We start from the raw sequence: 19038 nt of genomic DNA, 5'->3' as shown, positions 1-19038 counted from the left end.
TTATCATCGTTGGTATCCAGAGGGGGTCCCCTCTCAGGTTTTTTGCGTATACCGCGTCGCCTGGTGTAAATGTTCGGTACCTGCTTGATGAATCGGTGGGTTTTTCGGGGTTGTATGTGGGGTGCAGCCTATCCAGGGGGGACCTTAGTTTCCTCCCCATTAGGAGTTCTGCGGGGCTTTTGTTGGTCGTTGTGTTTGGGGTTATGTGCTGGATGAAAAGAAGTTTATTTATTTTTTCCTGCATGTTTCCGGTCTCGATTTTTTGGATTGTTTTTTTCGTGAATTGGACCATTCGTTCCGCCCTACCATTCGCCGCCGGATGAGCCGGTGCTGTCAGGGCGTGCCGTATTCCCCGTTCCGCTAGGAATTTTTTGAATTCCAAAGCGGTGAACTGTGGTCCGTTATCTGACACGATCACGTCTGGGAGGCCGTGGGTTGAGAATAGTCTGTTGAGTTCTCGGATGACGTCCTCGGTGGTGGTAGTTTTCATGTCGCTTACCTCCAGCCAATTGGAGTAAGCGTCTACTGTTATGAGGAATGTGTGTCCTTTTGTGGGTCTGGCGAAATCTATGTGTATCCTGGACCATGGTCCCCTGGGGGTTTCCCACTCCCGGATTGGGGCGGTGGGTGGGCATGGTCTGGATTCCTGGCATTGCTTGCAGCTAGCCACCCAGGCTTCAATTTGCTTGTCCATCCCTGGCCACCAAGCGTAGCTTCTGGCCAAGGCTTTTGACCTGACGATCCCCGGGTGCCCTTCATGTAACAAGTCCAAGAACCTTTTTTGTAATTTTTCTGGGATTACCACCCTGTCCCCCCATAATATACACCCCTTCTGCGTGGAAAGTTCCAATTGTTTGTTTTTAAAAATCCTCAATGTCTCGTCGACGCTTTTTCCGGTCAGTCCTTCTCCGCCCATTGTAATACCCCGCCAGACGTTTGTCTTTATTGGTTTCATGGGCAATGTCTGACGCGTTAGGGGAGGTTGGGTATGGCCTCGATGCTCAAGATGGATGTTGTGGGTGCTGGGTCGGCGTCCAGGTCCGGTAGCGGTGTGCGGCTCAAGGCGTCTGCGTGTGTGATCGTTTTGCCGGGTCGGTGGATCAGCCGGTAACTGTAGGCGGCGAGGAATTCAGACTACCTTGTCATTCTTGGGGATAGAATGTTTGGGGTGGCCTTGTTCCCTGCCAGGATGCCCAACAACGGTTTGTGGTCCATGATGATGGTGAATGTCCTGCCGTAGAGGTACTCGTGGAATCTTTTGACGGCGGCGATGATTGCCAGGGCTTCCTTGTCGAGTTGGCTATAGTTCCTTTCCAGCTTCGACAAGGTTCTTGAGTAAAAGGCGATGGGTGCTTCGTTTCCATTTGGGAGTGTGTGGCTGAGGATCGCCCCGATCCCGAACGGTGATGCGTCGCACGTGACTGTCAGCGGGAGGGTCTCGTTGTATTGGATGAGGACGGCATCCGATGTGAGTAGGTCCTTGGTTTGGTTGAAAGCAGTTTCCTCTCGTTTCCCCCAGGTCCAGGTGGCTGTTTTATCGAGCAGCCTATGCAACGGTTCCGCCGTGGTCGCCTTTTGGGGTAGGAAAACATTGTAGAAATTAATCAGCCCAAGAAATGCCTGCAGTTCTGTTTTGTTCCTTGGTCTGGGGGCTTCTTTGATGGCTCTGATTTTTTTTCCGGTTGGGTGAATGCCATGCCGGTCTAGGAGATATCCTAGGAACTCGACCCTCTCTGTATGCAGCTGGCATTTTTCTTTTTTGACTTTAAGCCCGGCCTCTTTGAATTTTGTTAGTACCTCCCTCAGGCGACCCTCCAGTTCTCTTTGGTTGGCTGCTGACACCAGTACGTCGTCGAAGTAGGGCACTACCCCCTTGATTCCTTGTAGGAGTCTTTCCATGAGGCTCTGGAAAATTCCTGGGGCTACGCTGACTCCAAACTGGAGTCTCTTACAGCGAAAAGCCCCCTGGTGGGTTACTATGGTCTGCGCCTCGGCGGTTTCTGCGTCGACCGGTAACTGTTGGTAAGCTTGTGCCAGGTCAAGCTTCGCAAAAACCTTGCCTCCCCCCAGTGAGTGTAGGAGGTGCTGCACTACTGGGACGGGGTAGGCGCTTTGTTGTAAGGCGCAATTTAGGGTGGCCTTATAGTCCCCACAGATTCTCACCGACCCATCGGGCTTGACTGGGGTGACTATGGGGGTCTCCCACCGGGCGTGATCAGTTGGCTCTAGGACCCCGTTTGATGAGCTTGTCTATCTGCTCATCGATCTTAGGCCGGAGTGCGAAAGGTACCCACCGTGGTTTTAAACGTATCGGGGGAACGCTGGGGTCTAGACTGAAGGAAATAGGGGGCCCTCGGTACTTGCCTAGGGTGCCGTCGAACACTTCCTGGAAGTCCCTTGCGAGTTGCTTTTCCCAGTCTGCCTCTGCGACGTGGTCGATGCCCGTCACTTCAATTCCGAGCGGCGCGAACCACTGTAGTCCCAAAAGGCTGGGGCGGTCTCGGTCCACGACCGTCAGGGGAAGCTTTGCTGTGCGCCCTTTGAATGTCACTTTGAAGTGTCCTGTTCCGACTACCGGGATGCGGTTTCCTTGGTAGTCTTTAAGAATTAACTTCTGGCTTTCCAGCCCCCTCCTGTGGATTTCGGGCAACAGGCGCTTGATTTCCTGCCATGCAACCATGGAGAGGTAGGACCCGGAGTCCACCTCCATTTTGCATGGCTTGCCCTCGATGCCCACTTCCACGTATACCTTTCGGGCATCTGCGCTTGATGAATGGCCGATGACGACCGTTTGGTGGGTCTCCTCTCTCCTCCGGTTCTCGCCGTCTCATCGGCCCCGTCCGTCCCAGTTCCAACGACTCTCGGCTTGTTGGTCCCTGGGCCTGGGGGGGTGCCGTCTCATCTCCGGCCACTGTTGTCTCGTCGTCGGGGGCTGTAGGCTTTCTTGAGGCGGCAGACTCGGGCGATGTGGCCTCTCTTATCGCAGTGCCGGCAGATCACGTCGAAAAACCAGCACTCCGATCGAGGGTGGTCGCCTCCGCACCCGGCACATTGGGGCCCCGACTTACGACTCCGTCGATCATGCCGGTCCCGTTCTGTTTGGCGTCGATGGATGTCCTCCTCTTCATCCGTGGTGTCGGAGGCAGAGTCGAGGTCGCCATGGTGGGTGGTGGTTTCCCGGCGGCTTGCTTCTGGACGCGTCTCGGTTGTCGTGCTCGCCTCGGAGGTCGTGGCTCGGTCCCCGGTGTCCTGTCTCCACATTCGAGCCGCCGATTTCCGGGTTGCCTCGGCGGCGGTAGCTTCGGCAAGGGCGTCGGCGAGGGAGATGTCTCCTTTTGCCATCAGCCGGCTTTGTAGGACCGGGTCTTTGAGCCCGAGGACGATACGGTCTCGTAGCGCCTCGTCCATGTCCCCTAGATTCCGTAGGTCTGCCACGAAGTCGCTGATGCTCTCACCTGACTTCTGGTCCCTCCGGTAGAAGTCGTGCCGCCTGATGAGGGTGGGCACGGCGGGAGCATAGTGGCCTCGGAGCAACAGTTCGAGGTCAGCCCAGTCCATCGCCTTCACGTCCTCGGGTTTCGCAAGGGCTTTCGCCATCTTAAACACTGCGGGCCCGCAGTGTGTCAGGAAAACAGCCCTTTTTTTCTGCCCGTTCGCGTCCTTGAGGTTGCTACTCTCTAGAAACGTCAGGAACCGATCAATGTACAATTCCCAGTCCTCAGTAGCTTGGTTAAAGGGTGCGGGCGGTGCGAGGCTGGCCATCTCGTCGGTTTCATTCCCTCAGGACCATGTGCTCGGTGGGGATCAATTGCGGGATCCCACCTTCGTCGCCAGTGTCGTGTCCGTCGCAGGGAAAGGAGACTCGGGAGCCAGTGACTTAGTTCAGCTCTTTATTAAGTCCTGAGATTGGCTCGGGCTACAGCAGAAAAGCGGCGGCTTTTATTCTCTGGCTGTGGCGCCGCGGCCAATGGCACCGCTTTGAATCTTCCGCAATTAGTTTCCACCAATCGCGGGGGATTCGCGGCGGGCCAATCAGTGCGGCTCGGTCAGCCAATCAGGTTGCCGTGCATTCTGACCAATCACAGCGCGGTGCTTGCAAATATGTTAAGGGATCGTACAGAACAGGAAGTGTGTCTTATTTACCTAAAAATACAGTATATACTATGCAGGTATTGAAATAAATAACAAAAGGCAAAACTGATGTAATGAAAGTAAGGCTTTCTATGGAGCATTAATATATAAACACATTTGAGTTTAATGCTATTTTATTTTTTATATGAATGATTTCCAAAACCAGTGCTAAAAAACACTGACACTGTATCTTGAAAAGATAAAGTCCCTTAAGTTTCTACAAAGACTTGGAATGGTATCTGTTATAATCACTTAGAGTGTGTTTTAAAAATGTCAAGCAAGTAATGGAGGAGATAAGATACTACTATTATCAAGTAACAATGTGTGCTTTATTTTGTGTGATGTTTAAGATTGGAGGGATGACATCTACAGTAGGCTGAAAAAATAGGTGAAGAAACACTTCTTCATTTAGTTGCCATTGGGATTTTGGCCTGCTGATAAAGAATGCTCTTCAAACTTTAAATGGTAGAAAGAGTTGGCCTGGAAAGAAAATCTTGGGATTTCTTGGCCATAAAAAGAAAAGCTGAACAATCTGAAATGAAGGAATTATTTTTGGATTCTCAGAGATGTTTTATCTTTAATCTTGAGAAAGTAGCAGTTATCTAACATTGTACATATTTCAGAGCAGCTGTTAACTTACCTGCTGCAAACAGCATAACAGCAACGGGCCTGTAGAACCTCCTCCGTGATCCCACACAAATAGAAATTAGTCCAACCAAAAAAGCTATAAGAATTATGGCGGCACCGCCCAACAGCATAGAAAGAGTAGCAATCTGCCAATCTATAAAGGAAAAGTAACAAGATGGGAGTTTAATTTAGACAATAACTCAAATAAAGAGATCTTCACTGGAACAGAAATAAATAATAAAAAGTATGAAATAAATAAACGTATTTATTATGTGACAGCAGAACTCTAAAGACACTCTTTATAGAGCTTATAAGGTTTTCATTTAAGACTGATATTTGTCTGTTTGACCTACATTTCATAGGGGAAAAAATACAATATGATTTCTGCAAATTAATTAATTCTACGTTGGCTGGCCCTAACCAGTGCAGCCCTGAGCTCTTATGATAGTTTTTTTTATGAAACAGAGAAAATGGTGTCTCCAAAGAAATAAATTTTCAACAACCCAGGGCAAAGTAATTTGAAGTTTCAAATCCTTCAACCAGTATGCAATTTGATTTAACCATATAAATTTTCCCAGCTTTGTTTCAGACTTCAGATGTTTATTTCTGCTCTTATATTCCCACGGACAAGGCACAAATTAAGAATTACCAGCTTCTGTATTTTCTGAGTTGTGGAAGTCCCCCCGAGAGCTAGATGAAAATTAACATTAATAACATGCTACCAAATTCTATAATCTCCATTTTGAGACTGATTTTGCATTGCAGACCTCAGGAAACATCTGGACTTGTTATGAATTTTCTTATGTCCCCATTTGCCATTTTTTATAATCTGTTGGCTATTGAAGAATTCAGGAAAAACTCAACAGTTTTATCTACTATTTTGTGCCATTTATTATTATTATAGGCATTGTTCAGCTGGGATTTCAATTTTTATAGAAAGAATTTCTTTAGAATTTCTGACATATAATAACAATTTGAGTTATTTCCTATTGAAAAAATGATTTAACAATTGAAATAGAATCAAGATTGATAATTATGAGGTATATTATATATCGAGGGTTATTATTGTAGTCTACAAAGAAAATGTTTCTCCAACTTTCCCTTAGCTTTGGGTGGTAAATTCCTATGGCCAACACTAGAAATATCCTTCCAAATAAAAAACAAGCTTCAGCAAAATAATTTTCTGAGGACTGGTAAATATTGATATCATGGACAATGTATGATTGCTGGTAGTAAAAAAGGTCTTGATGGCATAAAATCAATTAGATTTTAACAGTATCTGTCAGACTGATAAACTGATTTTTTTTCTGGATTTAATCTACATGTACTTCTGAACATTTATAATCATATTTCCTTTAAAAGGGAAATACATTTATAAAATGTTTTGAAATTCAAATATTTCATCCAAATTTCATTTCATATTCTGTTCTAATTTTACCAGATATGTTCCAATGGCAAGTATTTTTTCTAATGTTAATGAGATCTAGAATTATTCTGTTAAGACTTCCAGGGAAAAAATGGAAGACTGAAGATGGCTCTGCAAAAATGGACCCGAGAACCACAGCAGAATGAAGAGGCAGTGGTTTTTGGAGTTTTGAATAATTCCTCTCTAGATAAGTAGAGGAGGTTGACCTTAAGTGCTCCAGATGGCTGCTCCTCAGAAGCAGATTGCAACATAGCAGTCTCTGGTAGGTTTAGAGGTGTGAGGAGTACACTCCAAAAGAAACTTCACAGCACCAGAAACCTCAGAAAACAGCCAAGTAACTCAAGATTTCCCCCTTTAAGAACGCCCCCCCCGTTAAGAAAACCAAGAAGCACCAGCTGAAAGGAAAACTCAGAGCAGCACTGCTAATGGTTGTTACAAAAGTAAAAGCTGACCACAGAATCACTTAAGTAGAGCCATTAAGATAAGGGGAATCAGGCTAAAAATAAACTCTCCAAGGTAAACTGAAACTCCCTTTTTCCTCCCTGACAGGATAAGACCCCAAGAACAGGAAAAACAAAAGACCTGGGACCAAGATTAACCTAGTAAAGCAGGAAAACAAAACCCAGGGCAATCAGAAACATATCAAAATTCCTCAAGCTGCAGCAGCTTCAAAGGGGAATTAAGTATAAAAGGCTCAGATGTGCTTGCAAGCCAGGAACATTCAAGCTGTGTCACTTTTTGCTTCTTGCCTTCCTACATTAAAAGAATTCCACTTTCTGGTAACTGGCTTCTGCATCCATTTCTTCTCAGCGTCTGTGGTGTGTCCCAGCTGTGAACAAACCAGGGAAATTTCTTCCAACAGAGGTCTGATAGACAAAGGAAAAGCCATCTTGCTCAAACTGTATTCAGCACTTTTAAAAGGACACCAATTTTGCATATTTCCTTTTTTCATCCTTTCAGAAATTGCTTGTTAACTACTTCTCAATTATTAAGAGCCTTTAGATAAACATGTTTTAGGCACCAGGTGAGTTTTCTTCAATCTTTAGTGAAAGAAGATTTAAATACAAGTTTTGAAAAAAATAAACAGCAAAGGGGCAATTGAAAATTTAATTTTAGGGGACTTCCGGTGGTGATGTCATGCCATGGCAGTGCAGTGGGTCAGCGCTCCATTTCCTCTGCCAGAATTTTCATGATTGGTGGCCGTTTGAGGCAAAGTTTGGTCCTGGAGGGACAGACAACAGAAGGGGGAATTCTCAGAGGCAGCTACACTAGGAAGAGAGCCTTTAATCTGACGTGGAAGGGACTGTTTTTTATGGTGGACCCGGAGGCATGACGCTCCAATTTAAAGAAGAAGGAAGCGAGGAATGATGGCAATACAAAAGCAGTGGGGGCAAACAGTGGATTTAGCCAAGTTTTGAGTATCAGCGAAGAGGCAGCCAGAGGAGCAACTAAAAGGACAGAGTGATTCTCCAAATAGAAAGGGATTGACCCAGAAGACTGGTGGCATCTTGGCACTGGGAGCGGAACAGTGATTAGAAGAGAAGAAGAGAGAGCAAAACAGCAACAGAGGAGATAAAGAAAGGAAGTCTTTGTACTGCTCTTTGAGATCAGTTTCAGAATCGTGATTCAACCACTGACAAACCAAATGCCACTCCAAGTATGCAGACGATGCAATCCACTTTGTTGACAATACAAGAGATGATGGTAAAACTCCAAGAAAATATGTCAAAAAATCATGGAGAGATAAAATCAGAAATGGGAGAGATGAAAAGTGAGATATACAAGCTTGATGATAGAATGGGTTCAATTCAGGAAGCAATTCAGAAAAATGAGCAAAGAATAAAAACAATTGAAACCAGAATGGAACAAACAGAAAAAAAGCTAGAACTGGTAGACCGGAGAATGACAGGGCTGAATAAAGACTTAGAAGAATCACTGATGCACCTAGAGATGGATTAGGCCTCATTTTACTTGAGGTTTCAAAATGTGATGGAGACAAAGGAAGAAGATCTAGAGCTGTTGATGGCAGACCTGATTGCAGAAGCCCTTCAAAGGGACAAGCAAGAAATTTTGTGTACAGAATTTACACAAACTACACCAGATGCCATAGACTTCCCAGGGAAGTACATATAAGATTCTCCTGTAAGAAGGTCAGAGACATTATATATAAGATCACTAGGGAAGAGCCGATGTATAAAGGAAAAGAAATTATAACATTGAAACAAATCCCTAGAAGAGTCCGAGAACAACAAAAGGACTACTGCTTCTTAGCATTTCAACTAAATAAAAGAAATATATTGTTCCAATGGATTACTCCGGAAGTAATGCTACTCTCCTGGAATGATAAAAAGATTAAAATTGACAACTTGGAAAAGGCGCAAGAGCTTCATGATCAATTAGTCGGATCAGAGGAGGAATACAGCAGTAGAGAGGAGTTGGAACCAGATAGTCAAGAGAAACAATGACAAGAGACTAAAGAGAAAGATCAAGAAGAAAGAACTAACGAAGAGAAAGAACGTCAAGAAGAAGGAGAAATAAGAACAAGGACACAAAGAGACACAAGGACTAATAAAAAACAGTGACTGGCACAAAAATAAGAAAATGGAAGAGGAATTCAAATTATTATCCATAAATGTTAATGGTCTTAATTCACCAACCAAAAGAAGACAAATATTTTCAAAATTAGTGAAACAGAAAATGGATATTGTGTGCCTACAGGAGTACACATGAAAAAACAAGATGAGAAATACAATGTAATAAACTGGGGAAACTTTACTCAACATTAGTAGAAGGAAAAAAAGGAGGGGTGGTGGTATATATTAAAGAAGGGATAACAGCAAAACAAGTATATATGGACACAAAAGGAAGAGTATTGATAATTGAAATAATAGTAGGTCACAAAAGTATATTACTAGTTGTTATATATGCGCCTAATAAGAACCAAAAGGAGTTTTGTTTAAAAAGTGCACGATAAGATTATAGAAATAGGAACATATAATGTATGCTTAATTGGTGATTACAATGCAACAGTGTACATTAAGAAAGATTATGCCAATGACCAAAAAAATAAAAAAGGAATATATTACCAAAAACTTTCTTCGAAATGACAGAAGAATTAAATTTGTTAGACATATGGAGAACCTTAAACCCAGAAGAAAGTAAATTCGCCTTTTATTCTAATCGCATAAATATGGCCTGGATAAATGGAGACCTAGTTAAAGAAATTGAGATGGTAGAAATCATGCCAAATATTTGGGCCAACCACAATCTTCTCAAAATAATATGGAAAGGGCAAAAAAAGAAAAGAAGATGGACAATGAACCCAAAAATCTTAAAAGAAAAATAATATATCCAAAAGATTTTAAAAGAACTGGAGTTATTTTTAAGGATAATAAAAAACAACATACCTCACTACAAAACCTTTGGAACACCATGAAGGCATATATAAGGGGGGTAACTATAGCCTACACTGTAAAGAGAAATAAGGAAAAATGGAGAGATCATAACATATTACATGAGGAAATTAAAAGATTAGAAAACCAATTACAAACCCCGGGGATGAACAAATCAAAAATAAAATGGCCTTAGCCAAGCATAAATTGAACATATTAGATCAGGAAGAAACAGCAAGAAATCTAAAATTTGAAAACAAAATTATTTTGAGCATGCAAACAAGCCAAGAAGATGGTTGGCTTACAAATTAGAAAAAGAAAAAGAATACACCAGCTACAAGATGAGAATGGATTCATACAAAATAATATTGATAAGAAAAAGAAGATTACACAAGAGGTTTTTTTTGAAAGTCTCTATAGACAAGAAGAAATAGTAAAAGGAAAAATAAATGGCTATCTGTTCTGACCCAAACCTGGTTCTAAAAGAGGAAACACAAGACAAAGGCAGCAGTATAATCTTTTTAAGTTTCAGCTAAGAATCCTGTTTTTTCACAGATAAAAGGCTGCTTCCAACTAATTAGCTCCGACAAGAAAGAGCCTTGCCAAGTTTTTTCAAGTCTGACAAAAACAACAGATAAGAAATAGTCTTCAAATACCAACTACAGGAGGCTGAGTTCAAAACTTCTTTGCCTTCTGCAAAGTGTGTTCGTTCACAGCTGGCTTTTATCTTCTTGAAGGAGGGGCTATTACCTTGCAGCCGTACTCCCGAGTCACCCATGCTGTTGTAACTGTTCTTTCCTCTGAGCAATCCTTCGCACATGTACACTTGGCACAGGCTCCTTGGGAACTTCCTCATCACTGCTGCCAGCCCCCACAATCTCTGAAGGCAGCAGTCCACTCCCTAATGGTCCTGGCCCCTCATATGAGTCATTGCTCTCCTCAGCCGTCTGTACCTGCTGCTGGCTAAACACAACACTATCCCTCACTGCAGGGCCCTTCCCCCGGGTCTGACGGTCTGGAAGTGGCCAAGACAGGAATTGTGTGTGAAACACAATTGATCACCATCTCTACAGGGAATGGGCCAAGGTACTAATGGTCAAGCTTCCTCACTGGCCAGTCTAATGGAAGATGCTGAATAGACAACCACACCCGATCTCCCACAGCCAATGGTGGCATCACTCTCCAAAAGCGGTCCGCAACTCACTTGTACTCACTTGTACTCACTTGTACTCTCTACCATCGCACCAGCTGGTGAACTGCCTGTAACTCAGACAAGAAATCCTTCACCTCCGGAACCGGCAAGTTGAGTGGCATCAAGGGGAAGAACCAAGGGTGGTAACCCAAATTGGCGAGAAACAGGATGGTTTGCATGGGGTATTCTGAGAGTTATTGAATGCAAACTCTGCGACTGCTAAGTAATTCACCCAATTATCCTGATTGACAAAACAACGTAGGTACTGCTCCAGGATTCCGATCACTTTCTCCGTCCCGCCGTTGTTTTCTGGATGGTGAGAAGAAGACAAACAGATTTTAACATCCAAAGCCGTCATCAGCCCTTTCCAGAATTGGGTGGTAAACTGCGTCCCTCGGTCTGACACCACCCAATCTGGGAGTCCATGTAGTTGGAAGATGTGCTGGATAAACATGCAGGCTGTGGTGTGAGCCGTGGGTAAGCCCCGACACAGAATGAAGTGCACCATTTTGGTCAGCATGTCAACCACCATGAATACTGTGGTGAATCCCGATGAGGGGGGCAGATCTGTCAAGAAGTCCATTGACAGGGTACCCCAAGGTCTCTCCAGTGTGGTCAAAGGCTGGAGCAGTCCCGGGGAAGCCCATTGCTGACTTGGCCTGCCGGCATCACATGCAAGACATCACATAGGACTGCATGTCGTGTCGTAGTCAGGGACACCAGAAAGTCTGAGACATGAGGCGCAATGTCTTGAACAAGCTGAAGTGCCCCACCGCACGGTTGTTGTGGCACTGCGACAAGCCTTTGCCCACACTGCAGCCCTGCCAGGACATAGAATTTGTTGCGGTAGCACAAGAGTTCCTCCTCGAATGACCACGGTGAGTTGGGTCCCATTTCTTGCCTCCGCTGATCCGCCCAAGCATCATGCCACTGCGCCTCCCATATCTGCACTTGTAAGTCCACTGGTTCCTGCACAGTGGAAAATGACCCTACGAGCAGCACCATCCAGAGTGGGAGTTGATCCTCTGGACGCAGGTACTCAGGCTTCCGGGAGAGTGCGTCTGCCCATTGGTTGCAACCACTTGGAACATAGGTGACATGAAAGTTAAAGTGGGCAAAGAAAAGGGACCACCAGATCTGGTGCTGATTTAATTTCTGGGCAGTCTTTAAATGCTCCAAATTCTAATGGTCTGTCCAGACTTCTACTTGATGGCGCGCCCCCTCCAAATGGTGCCTCCAGCCCTCAAACAGTGTCTTAATGACCAGTAACTCCTTCTCCCAGATGGTATAGTTATGCTCAGCAGGATTGAGCTTCCTGGAAAAATAAGCGCAAGGGAAAAGGGTATCTCCAGAGGCATGAGCCTGGAAGAGCATCACACCAACCGCCACATCCAATGCATCTGCTTCCACCATGGATGGTGTGGATTGGCGTGCTTCAGGATCAGCTCTGTCATGAAGGCCTGCTTCAAAGCCTGGAATGCCTGCTACTCAGGAACACCCCACTAGAACAGAACCTTTTTCTGAAGGAGCCGAGTGAGAGGCACAGTCAGGAAAGCGAAGCAAAGGATGAAGGTCTGATAATAGTTGGTAAATCCAAGGAGTCTCTGGACATCCTTCAATTGCCGGGGAGGTTGCCAACTAAGCAACGACTCGACCTTACTTAGTTCCATGGAAATGCCTTCCGGAGAGATGTAGTGTCCCAGGAACTCAATGGTGGACTGGAAGAATTGGCACTTCTCCAACTTGGTATACAAGTGGTTCTCCTGGAGCAGTTGCAGAACCAGGCACAAGTGGTGCAGGGGGCTATCCCTAAATTTGGAATAAATCAAAATGTCATAGAGGTAAACCACCACACACTGATCAAGGAGGTCCTGAAAGATGTCGTTCATAAGATGTTGGAAGACGGCGGGAGCATTGGTCAACCCAAATGGCATGACTGTATATTCAAAATGCCCATATCTGGTCCCAAATGCTGTCTTCCACTCATGTCCGGGCCGGATCCACAACAAATTGTATGCCCCGTGCAGATCCAACTTCATGAACATGGTAGCCTCCCAGAGCTGCTCCATCAGTTCCGGAATCAAAGGCAGAGGGTACCAATTGCGCACCATGATGGTGTTCAACTGACGGTAGTCACAGCACAGGTGCAAGTTGCCTGTCTTTTTCTTAATGAAGAGGACCGGAGCAGACAAAGGCAACAACGAGGGCTGAATAAACCCCCAAACAAGGTTTTTGTCCAAGAAGTCCCACAATGCGGCCAATTCCGGATCCAACATGGAATACAAATAACCCATGGGAAGGGGTGTATCGGACACCAAATAAATAAGGCCGGTGCGGGGCAATTGGTCCACCTCCTGCTCACTAAAAACATCTGCAAAATCCTTGAGTTCTGAAGGCATGGACACCTTGGGTGGACTCATCAACTGCCCTGCGCAGACTTGACGGGTGTGGTCCATGCACTGCAGGCTCAGTAACATGATCATGTTCTGGGACCAATAGATTTGAGGGTCATGAGTCCAAAGCCACACCAAGCCCAAGACCATAGGGAAGTGCAAACTGGAAGAGAGGTAAAACTGGATCACCTCCTCATGCGAGCCGATAGTCAGGCGCAAGGGCTGGGTGATGATAGGCCCAGATAAAAGCACTTGGACATCGATGGTCTCAACAAGCAGAGGAGGTTCTACAGAGCACTGGGGGATTGCATACTTTGCTGTGAAGGCCACGTTCATGAAGGTCGTGGTGGCGCCAGAATCCACCAGAGCGTGCACTGGAAGCCCTGGGAACTATTGGCCAGGAACACTTGGGTAGCCAGGATCAAATGCTGAGGGGGTCCGGAATCCATGTCTGCAGGATGTGACTTGAATCCTGTGCACGGCTGACACAGGGTCTCCCCTAAATCGAGCTCTGCCTGTTTCCCAACAATGTTGTCTGGGTCTGGGGAGCAGGCACAGGAACCAACCAAGTTTGCTGGGTCTGGGGAGCAGGCCCTGGGGCCAACGCCCTGGTTGCTTCTTGGGGCTCTAAGCAGCCATGTGTTCTTAGTAGTATAGACACAACCCCTCAACGTGCTGTCTGTTGCGCTCCGTCACAGACAAGTGGGGTCTGGCAGTGCCTAGGTCCATGGGCTCCTCCCATGGGAACAGAGTCTCATGCACAACAAGTTTCAGCTAAGAATCCTGTTTTTTCACAGATAAAAGGCTGCTTCCAACTAATTAGCTCCGACAAGAAAGAGCCTTGCCAAGTTTTTTCAAGTCTGACAAAAACAACAGATAAGAAATAGTTTACAAAAGTCTTCAAATACCAAGTGTAATGTCCACAAGGCTGAATTCAAAACTTCTTTGCCTTCTGCAAAGTGCATTCGTTCACAGCTGGTTTTTATCTTCTTGAAAGAGGGGCCATTATCTTGCAGCCTTATTCCCAAGATGCCTGTGCTGTTGTAACTTCTTTCCTCCGAGCAATCCTTCACACACTTGGCACAGGCTCCTCAGGAACCTTCTCAACACTGCTGCTAGCCCCACAATCTCTGAAGGCAGCAGTCCACTCCCTTAATGGCCCTGGCCCCTCAATTGAGTCCTCGCTCTCCTCAGCCGTCTGCACCTGCTGCTGGCTAACCACAACACTATCTGAAAGGAGAAATCTTGCCCCCATGAATAGAAGAAAAAAAGAGAATTATTAAATAGGGAAATAACATTAGTAGAACTAAAAGAAGCAATTCAAAAACAAACAAAAAATAGTAAGTCCCAGGGCCAGATGGATTACCAGGGGAAATTTATAAGAATTTGGGAGAATCAACAGAATTATTACTATTGGAAATATGTAATGAAGTACTGATGGAAGCAAAGCTACCAGAGCCATGGAAAGATGCATACATTACCTTGATTCCAAAAGAAGGTACAGATAATAAACAAATTAAGAATTATAGACCAATTTCACTTCTAAATGTTGATAATAAAATATTTATGAATATCATGGTGGAAAGGATGAAAAAACAAAACTAAATGAGAATATACACACAGATCAAAATAGATTCTTGCCAATGAGGCAAATAAAGAATAATATAAGAATAGTAATTAATATATTGGAATACTATGAGGCCCATCCAGAAAGACAACAGCTGCTTGTCTTCCTGGATGACCAAAAGGCCTTTGATAATGTGAACTGGAAATTCATGATCCAACAAATTAAAGGTATGAAGTTTGGAGATAAATTTGAAAAAATGATAGAATCAATTTATTCCTGATAATGATGATAATAATAATATCAATTTATTATTATTTATTATTAAAGGCAAGCATAATAATAAATGGGGAGATTACAAAATCACTTGATAATGAAAGGAGTTAGACAGGGATTTCCACTGTCACTTCTACTTTTCATCCTGATATTAGAGACATTATTAATAAGAATCAGATCAAATGTGGAAATAAAAGGAATCGGAATTAAAAAAGAAGAATATAAGGTTTAGGCATTCGCCGATGACATGGTATTTGTTATAGAAGACCCATTGGAATCAGGACCCATTCTATTGCAAGAGATAGAAAAATATGGGGAAGTAGCAGGCCTCAAAATTAATAAATAAAAAACTAAAATGTTAGTTAAAAATCTAACTTTGAAACAGAAGGAAAAATTAGAGAAAGAAATGGGGCTGCAAATTGTAAAAAAGTTGAAATATCTAGGTGTTTGGTTAAGGGCAAGATGCTCATCATTAAAAGAGGATAATTATACAAAACTACTACAACAAATAGGGAAAGACTTAGAAAGGTGGGGGAAACTACAGCTCTCATTACTAGGAAAAATCATAACAATTAAAATGAATATCTCACCCAAACTGCTCTACTTATTCCAAACGATCCCCATAAAGTTAGAATTTTTAAATAGATTTAAATTAAATAAACACGAAATTTGTATGGTCAGGTAAAAAGGCACGGATAAAATTAATCTCACTACAGGATAGCAGAAGTATCTTGGCTTTGGATTTCCAGCATGAGAAACTTATTATAAAGCTGTGATTCTGGATTAGAGAATGGATGAATTTAAAGAATAGGAGAATCTTAACCTTGGAAGGACATGATCTACAGATGGGGTGGCATGCCTTCATATGGAATGTCAGAAATAAGTCACATTTGTACTTTTATAGACATATACTGAGGAACTTGTTGATACAGACCCGGGAGGAGATTAGAAAAAAGCATTATATGAAAATTCCAGGCTGGCTATCCACTGTGGAGGTAATGACCCACCCCAACACATTAGATATTGGCAAAATGTCCAGATACAGTGAAATTCTGGATAATTGTGGAATATTAAAAACCAACCAGGAACTAAAAGAACAGGAAATAATTATAGACTGGTGGCCAGTACCTCCAGTTACAATCGCAATACAAAAAAGATCTAGAGGAATATGGATTTGATATGGAATTAACACAATTAGATAAACTATTGGTAAGCTCAGAAGAGAAATTAATATCAAGAATATACAATTCTTTATTAAATTTTGATTTGGAAGAGGAAATAATAAAAGGGCCAATGACAGCTTGGGCTAAAAATTTTAGATACAATATTGAGCTTGAAGACTGGGAAAAAAATTGGGCCAAAAACTATACACTAACAAAATCTGCCCCATGTAAAAAAAAAAAAAAGCAATACAAGATATTTTATCATTGGCATTTAGCCCCAACAAGACTTGCAAAAATGTACCCAAATTTAAACCCTAATTGCTGGAAATGTAAACAGGTGCAAGGTACCCTTTTCCATGTATAGTGGCTTTGCCTGGATGTTAAAAAAATACTGGATTAAAATACAAAAATGGTTGAATGAAATTACACGCTGTAAACTGGAATGGTTTCTTTGGGGGATTATTAAGGGAAAGTATCCTAAAAATATTTGATTTTACACATTACCACAACAGCAAGAATTGCACTCACACAATGTTGGAAAATGGCCACTATACCGACAGATTGTTTAGTAATCCAAATTTTTTTTGATTGCGCAGAAATGGAGAGCTCACTATAGAATTAAACAATAATGAAGACTCGGAATATTATTCAATTTGGGATAACTGGTATCAATGGATAGATAGTAGGAATAAGTAATGTAAAGCTCAGAAGAAGATATAAATATGTATATGTGTACGACTAATTAGAAATGTATGGAAATGTATGAATATAACCAAGATGTTTTAGTACTGTCAAAGAAGATGGAAATTTGTAAAAAGTTATTTTTAGATTTACTTGTATTTTAATGTTTCAAATTTCAATACAGTTTTAAAATTAATTTTTTTTTAGAAAGTTACACATGGACTAACAGTTCAGAAAGTAATTTCATAATAAATTTAAAATAAGATTTTTGAACTAACAATAAAAAGTGCTACCCATGGGATTTATGCATTTTGAATTTTTTTTTTTTAACAAAAATTAGACACTAGGGGTAACTAGGGGAACTAGAGGAACTAAAGATTATAATTAAAGGGAAAGAACTCTCAAACTCAACTCACAATTATAGAATGAAGCAAAATATTTCATATATATATACACACACATTTTATTTGGGTTTTCACAAAACATAATGTCAGATCCGTGTATCTGTCATTTCTTCAGTGGAAGAAGAAAAGGGGAGGGGAAGGCTGATAAAGAAATCCTTTCTTGATGTAACCTGAATATATTTAATCTTATATCGAATTTGTATAACCCACACATGATACAATGGAGGGAGAAAAGCCAGATGGCCAGAACTATCACCTCTGAGAGGCACAACCAGGAGATGAGAAGGTCATAAAAATTCCACAGTGAGATTGTACTTTGGGAATCTCTTGAATAGTTCGTTCTATAAAGGGGGTGGGGGTGGGAATTAGGTATGCCCTGGGAAACTGTGAAAAGATCGTTCCTTACAAGAGGGGTGGGGAGGAATTAACATACTGGCTTTTGTTTCACTAAATACACATCGAGATAAGGGGAGGGGTTCTAAACTCCCTTATGTATCCCTGTATGCCTGAGAGACCTCAGATGCTGCTTTGAACTCCTACAGAAATTGTCTCATCTCAATAAAGAATCCCTTTGTGATACGTTTGGATACATTTTCAGAAGTTCATTCTAGTTGAGTGAATGGGAAAAGTTCTGTAGCCTGACACATAATACAAATAAAACATCTTTTTTTTTAGAATAGCATGATCCCGGGTTATCACTTCTCCATACAGACACAAAGTCAATTTCATATGCGTCTTTGTGTTCGATTCCATATCTTATTACTATTTTAACATTTTCTCCATAATTTTTCCCCTCCCTTAGTTTTCTCAATTTTGTTTTTAATTATCTCATACCTATCTAAATTCAATTATATACCCTTTTCTAAGTTTCAATGTCTTTCCAATCATTATATTTATACTTTTGTCTGTCCTGTTTCAATTTCATATTTTCTTTTCTCATTAAACAAGTTTTCCCCTGTGGTTACTAATTGGAGTATGACACCTTTGTATCTTTTAATTTTGTCCATTCAACTCTTATTTAAACTTCAATTTATGCCCTTACAATTATAACATTCGATATAACACATAACTTCCAGTCGAATTCTGCTTGGTACATTCTTAAAATACACACTATATTCTTAAAGAGAAATATATATATATAATAATAGTAAATAAAACATTTATTCTATTCCAATTCAGCTCTATCATTAATGTTAGTTACAATCTTTAACATCTTTAACATTCTTTTTCAATTGAATATCATACTTCCTGAGGAACACTTATAATATTTCCATATTTTTCCCCATATTTATTTCATGTTTCTCTTCACTTAAATTTTTATAAATCATTAATAATAATTAAAATGTTCCCATCCTTTCAATTTCATTCTCTCATTCTCTTTATTTCATTTATTTATTAACAAACATTCCATTACATTACAGTAAGTATTTTATCTATCATTTTAATCACACTTGTTTCATATTTTCTAAGTTTATTTCTATTTCTAATATAACAATACTATCTTACGTACTCTTGCAGAATCCCTCTTTCAATTAAATTTCACCCATTATCTCTATGTCTCCTAAGTAGGCTTATACCTTTAATCCTTGTACATTCTCCCTGTTTCTCTATATCTTGTTTCTGTCCTTTATAACTTCTTTTCCTTTCCTTCTTCCACCTCTTCTTCTCCCTCCCCTTTGTGACCCATTGTCTCTCTACTTCTAATTCTCTCTTCTGTAATCCTCTCTTCTGTTTCTTCCTAGTATTGTAATTACTTTTCAAACTATACTTTTTGGGGGTTGTTTTTTCA

At 42.1% G+C, this 19038-nt stretch overlaps 1 protein-coding gene across 2 annotated transcripts in view; it reads right to left on the bottom strand.

Annotated features, from left to right (window-relative positions):
* The window catches only part of TMEM47 (transmembrane protein 47), a 131467-nt gene that overhangs the window by 46773 nt on the left and 65656 nt on the right, over nt 1-19038 (bottom strand). For both annotated transcript variants that reach the window (XM_026680419.2, XM_026680420.2), the window contains exon 2: nt 4772-4912. In XM_026680419.2, the coding sequence (XP_026536204.1) occupies nt 4772-4912 (141 nt within the window). The remainder of the gene's footprint in view (nt 1-4771; nt 4913-19038) is intronic.

The sequence above is a fragment of the Notechis scutatus genome, chromosome 5 (assembly GCF_049901735.1).
Source record: "Notechis scutatus isolate UNSWTSFEM ecotype Mainland chromosome 5, rNotScu1.2, whole genome shotgun sequence".
Lineage (NCBI taxonomy): Eukaryota > Metazoa > Chordata > Lepidosauria > Squamata > Elapidae > Notechis > Notechis scutatus.
The sequence above is the reverse complement of the archived record's forward strand: the minus strand, read 5'-3'. Positions and strand labels throughout refer to the sequence as shown.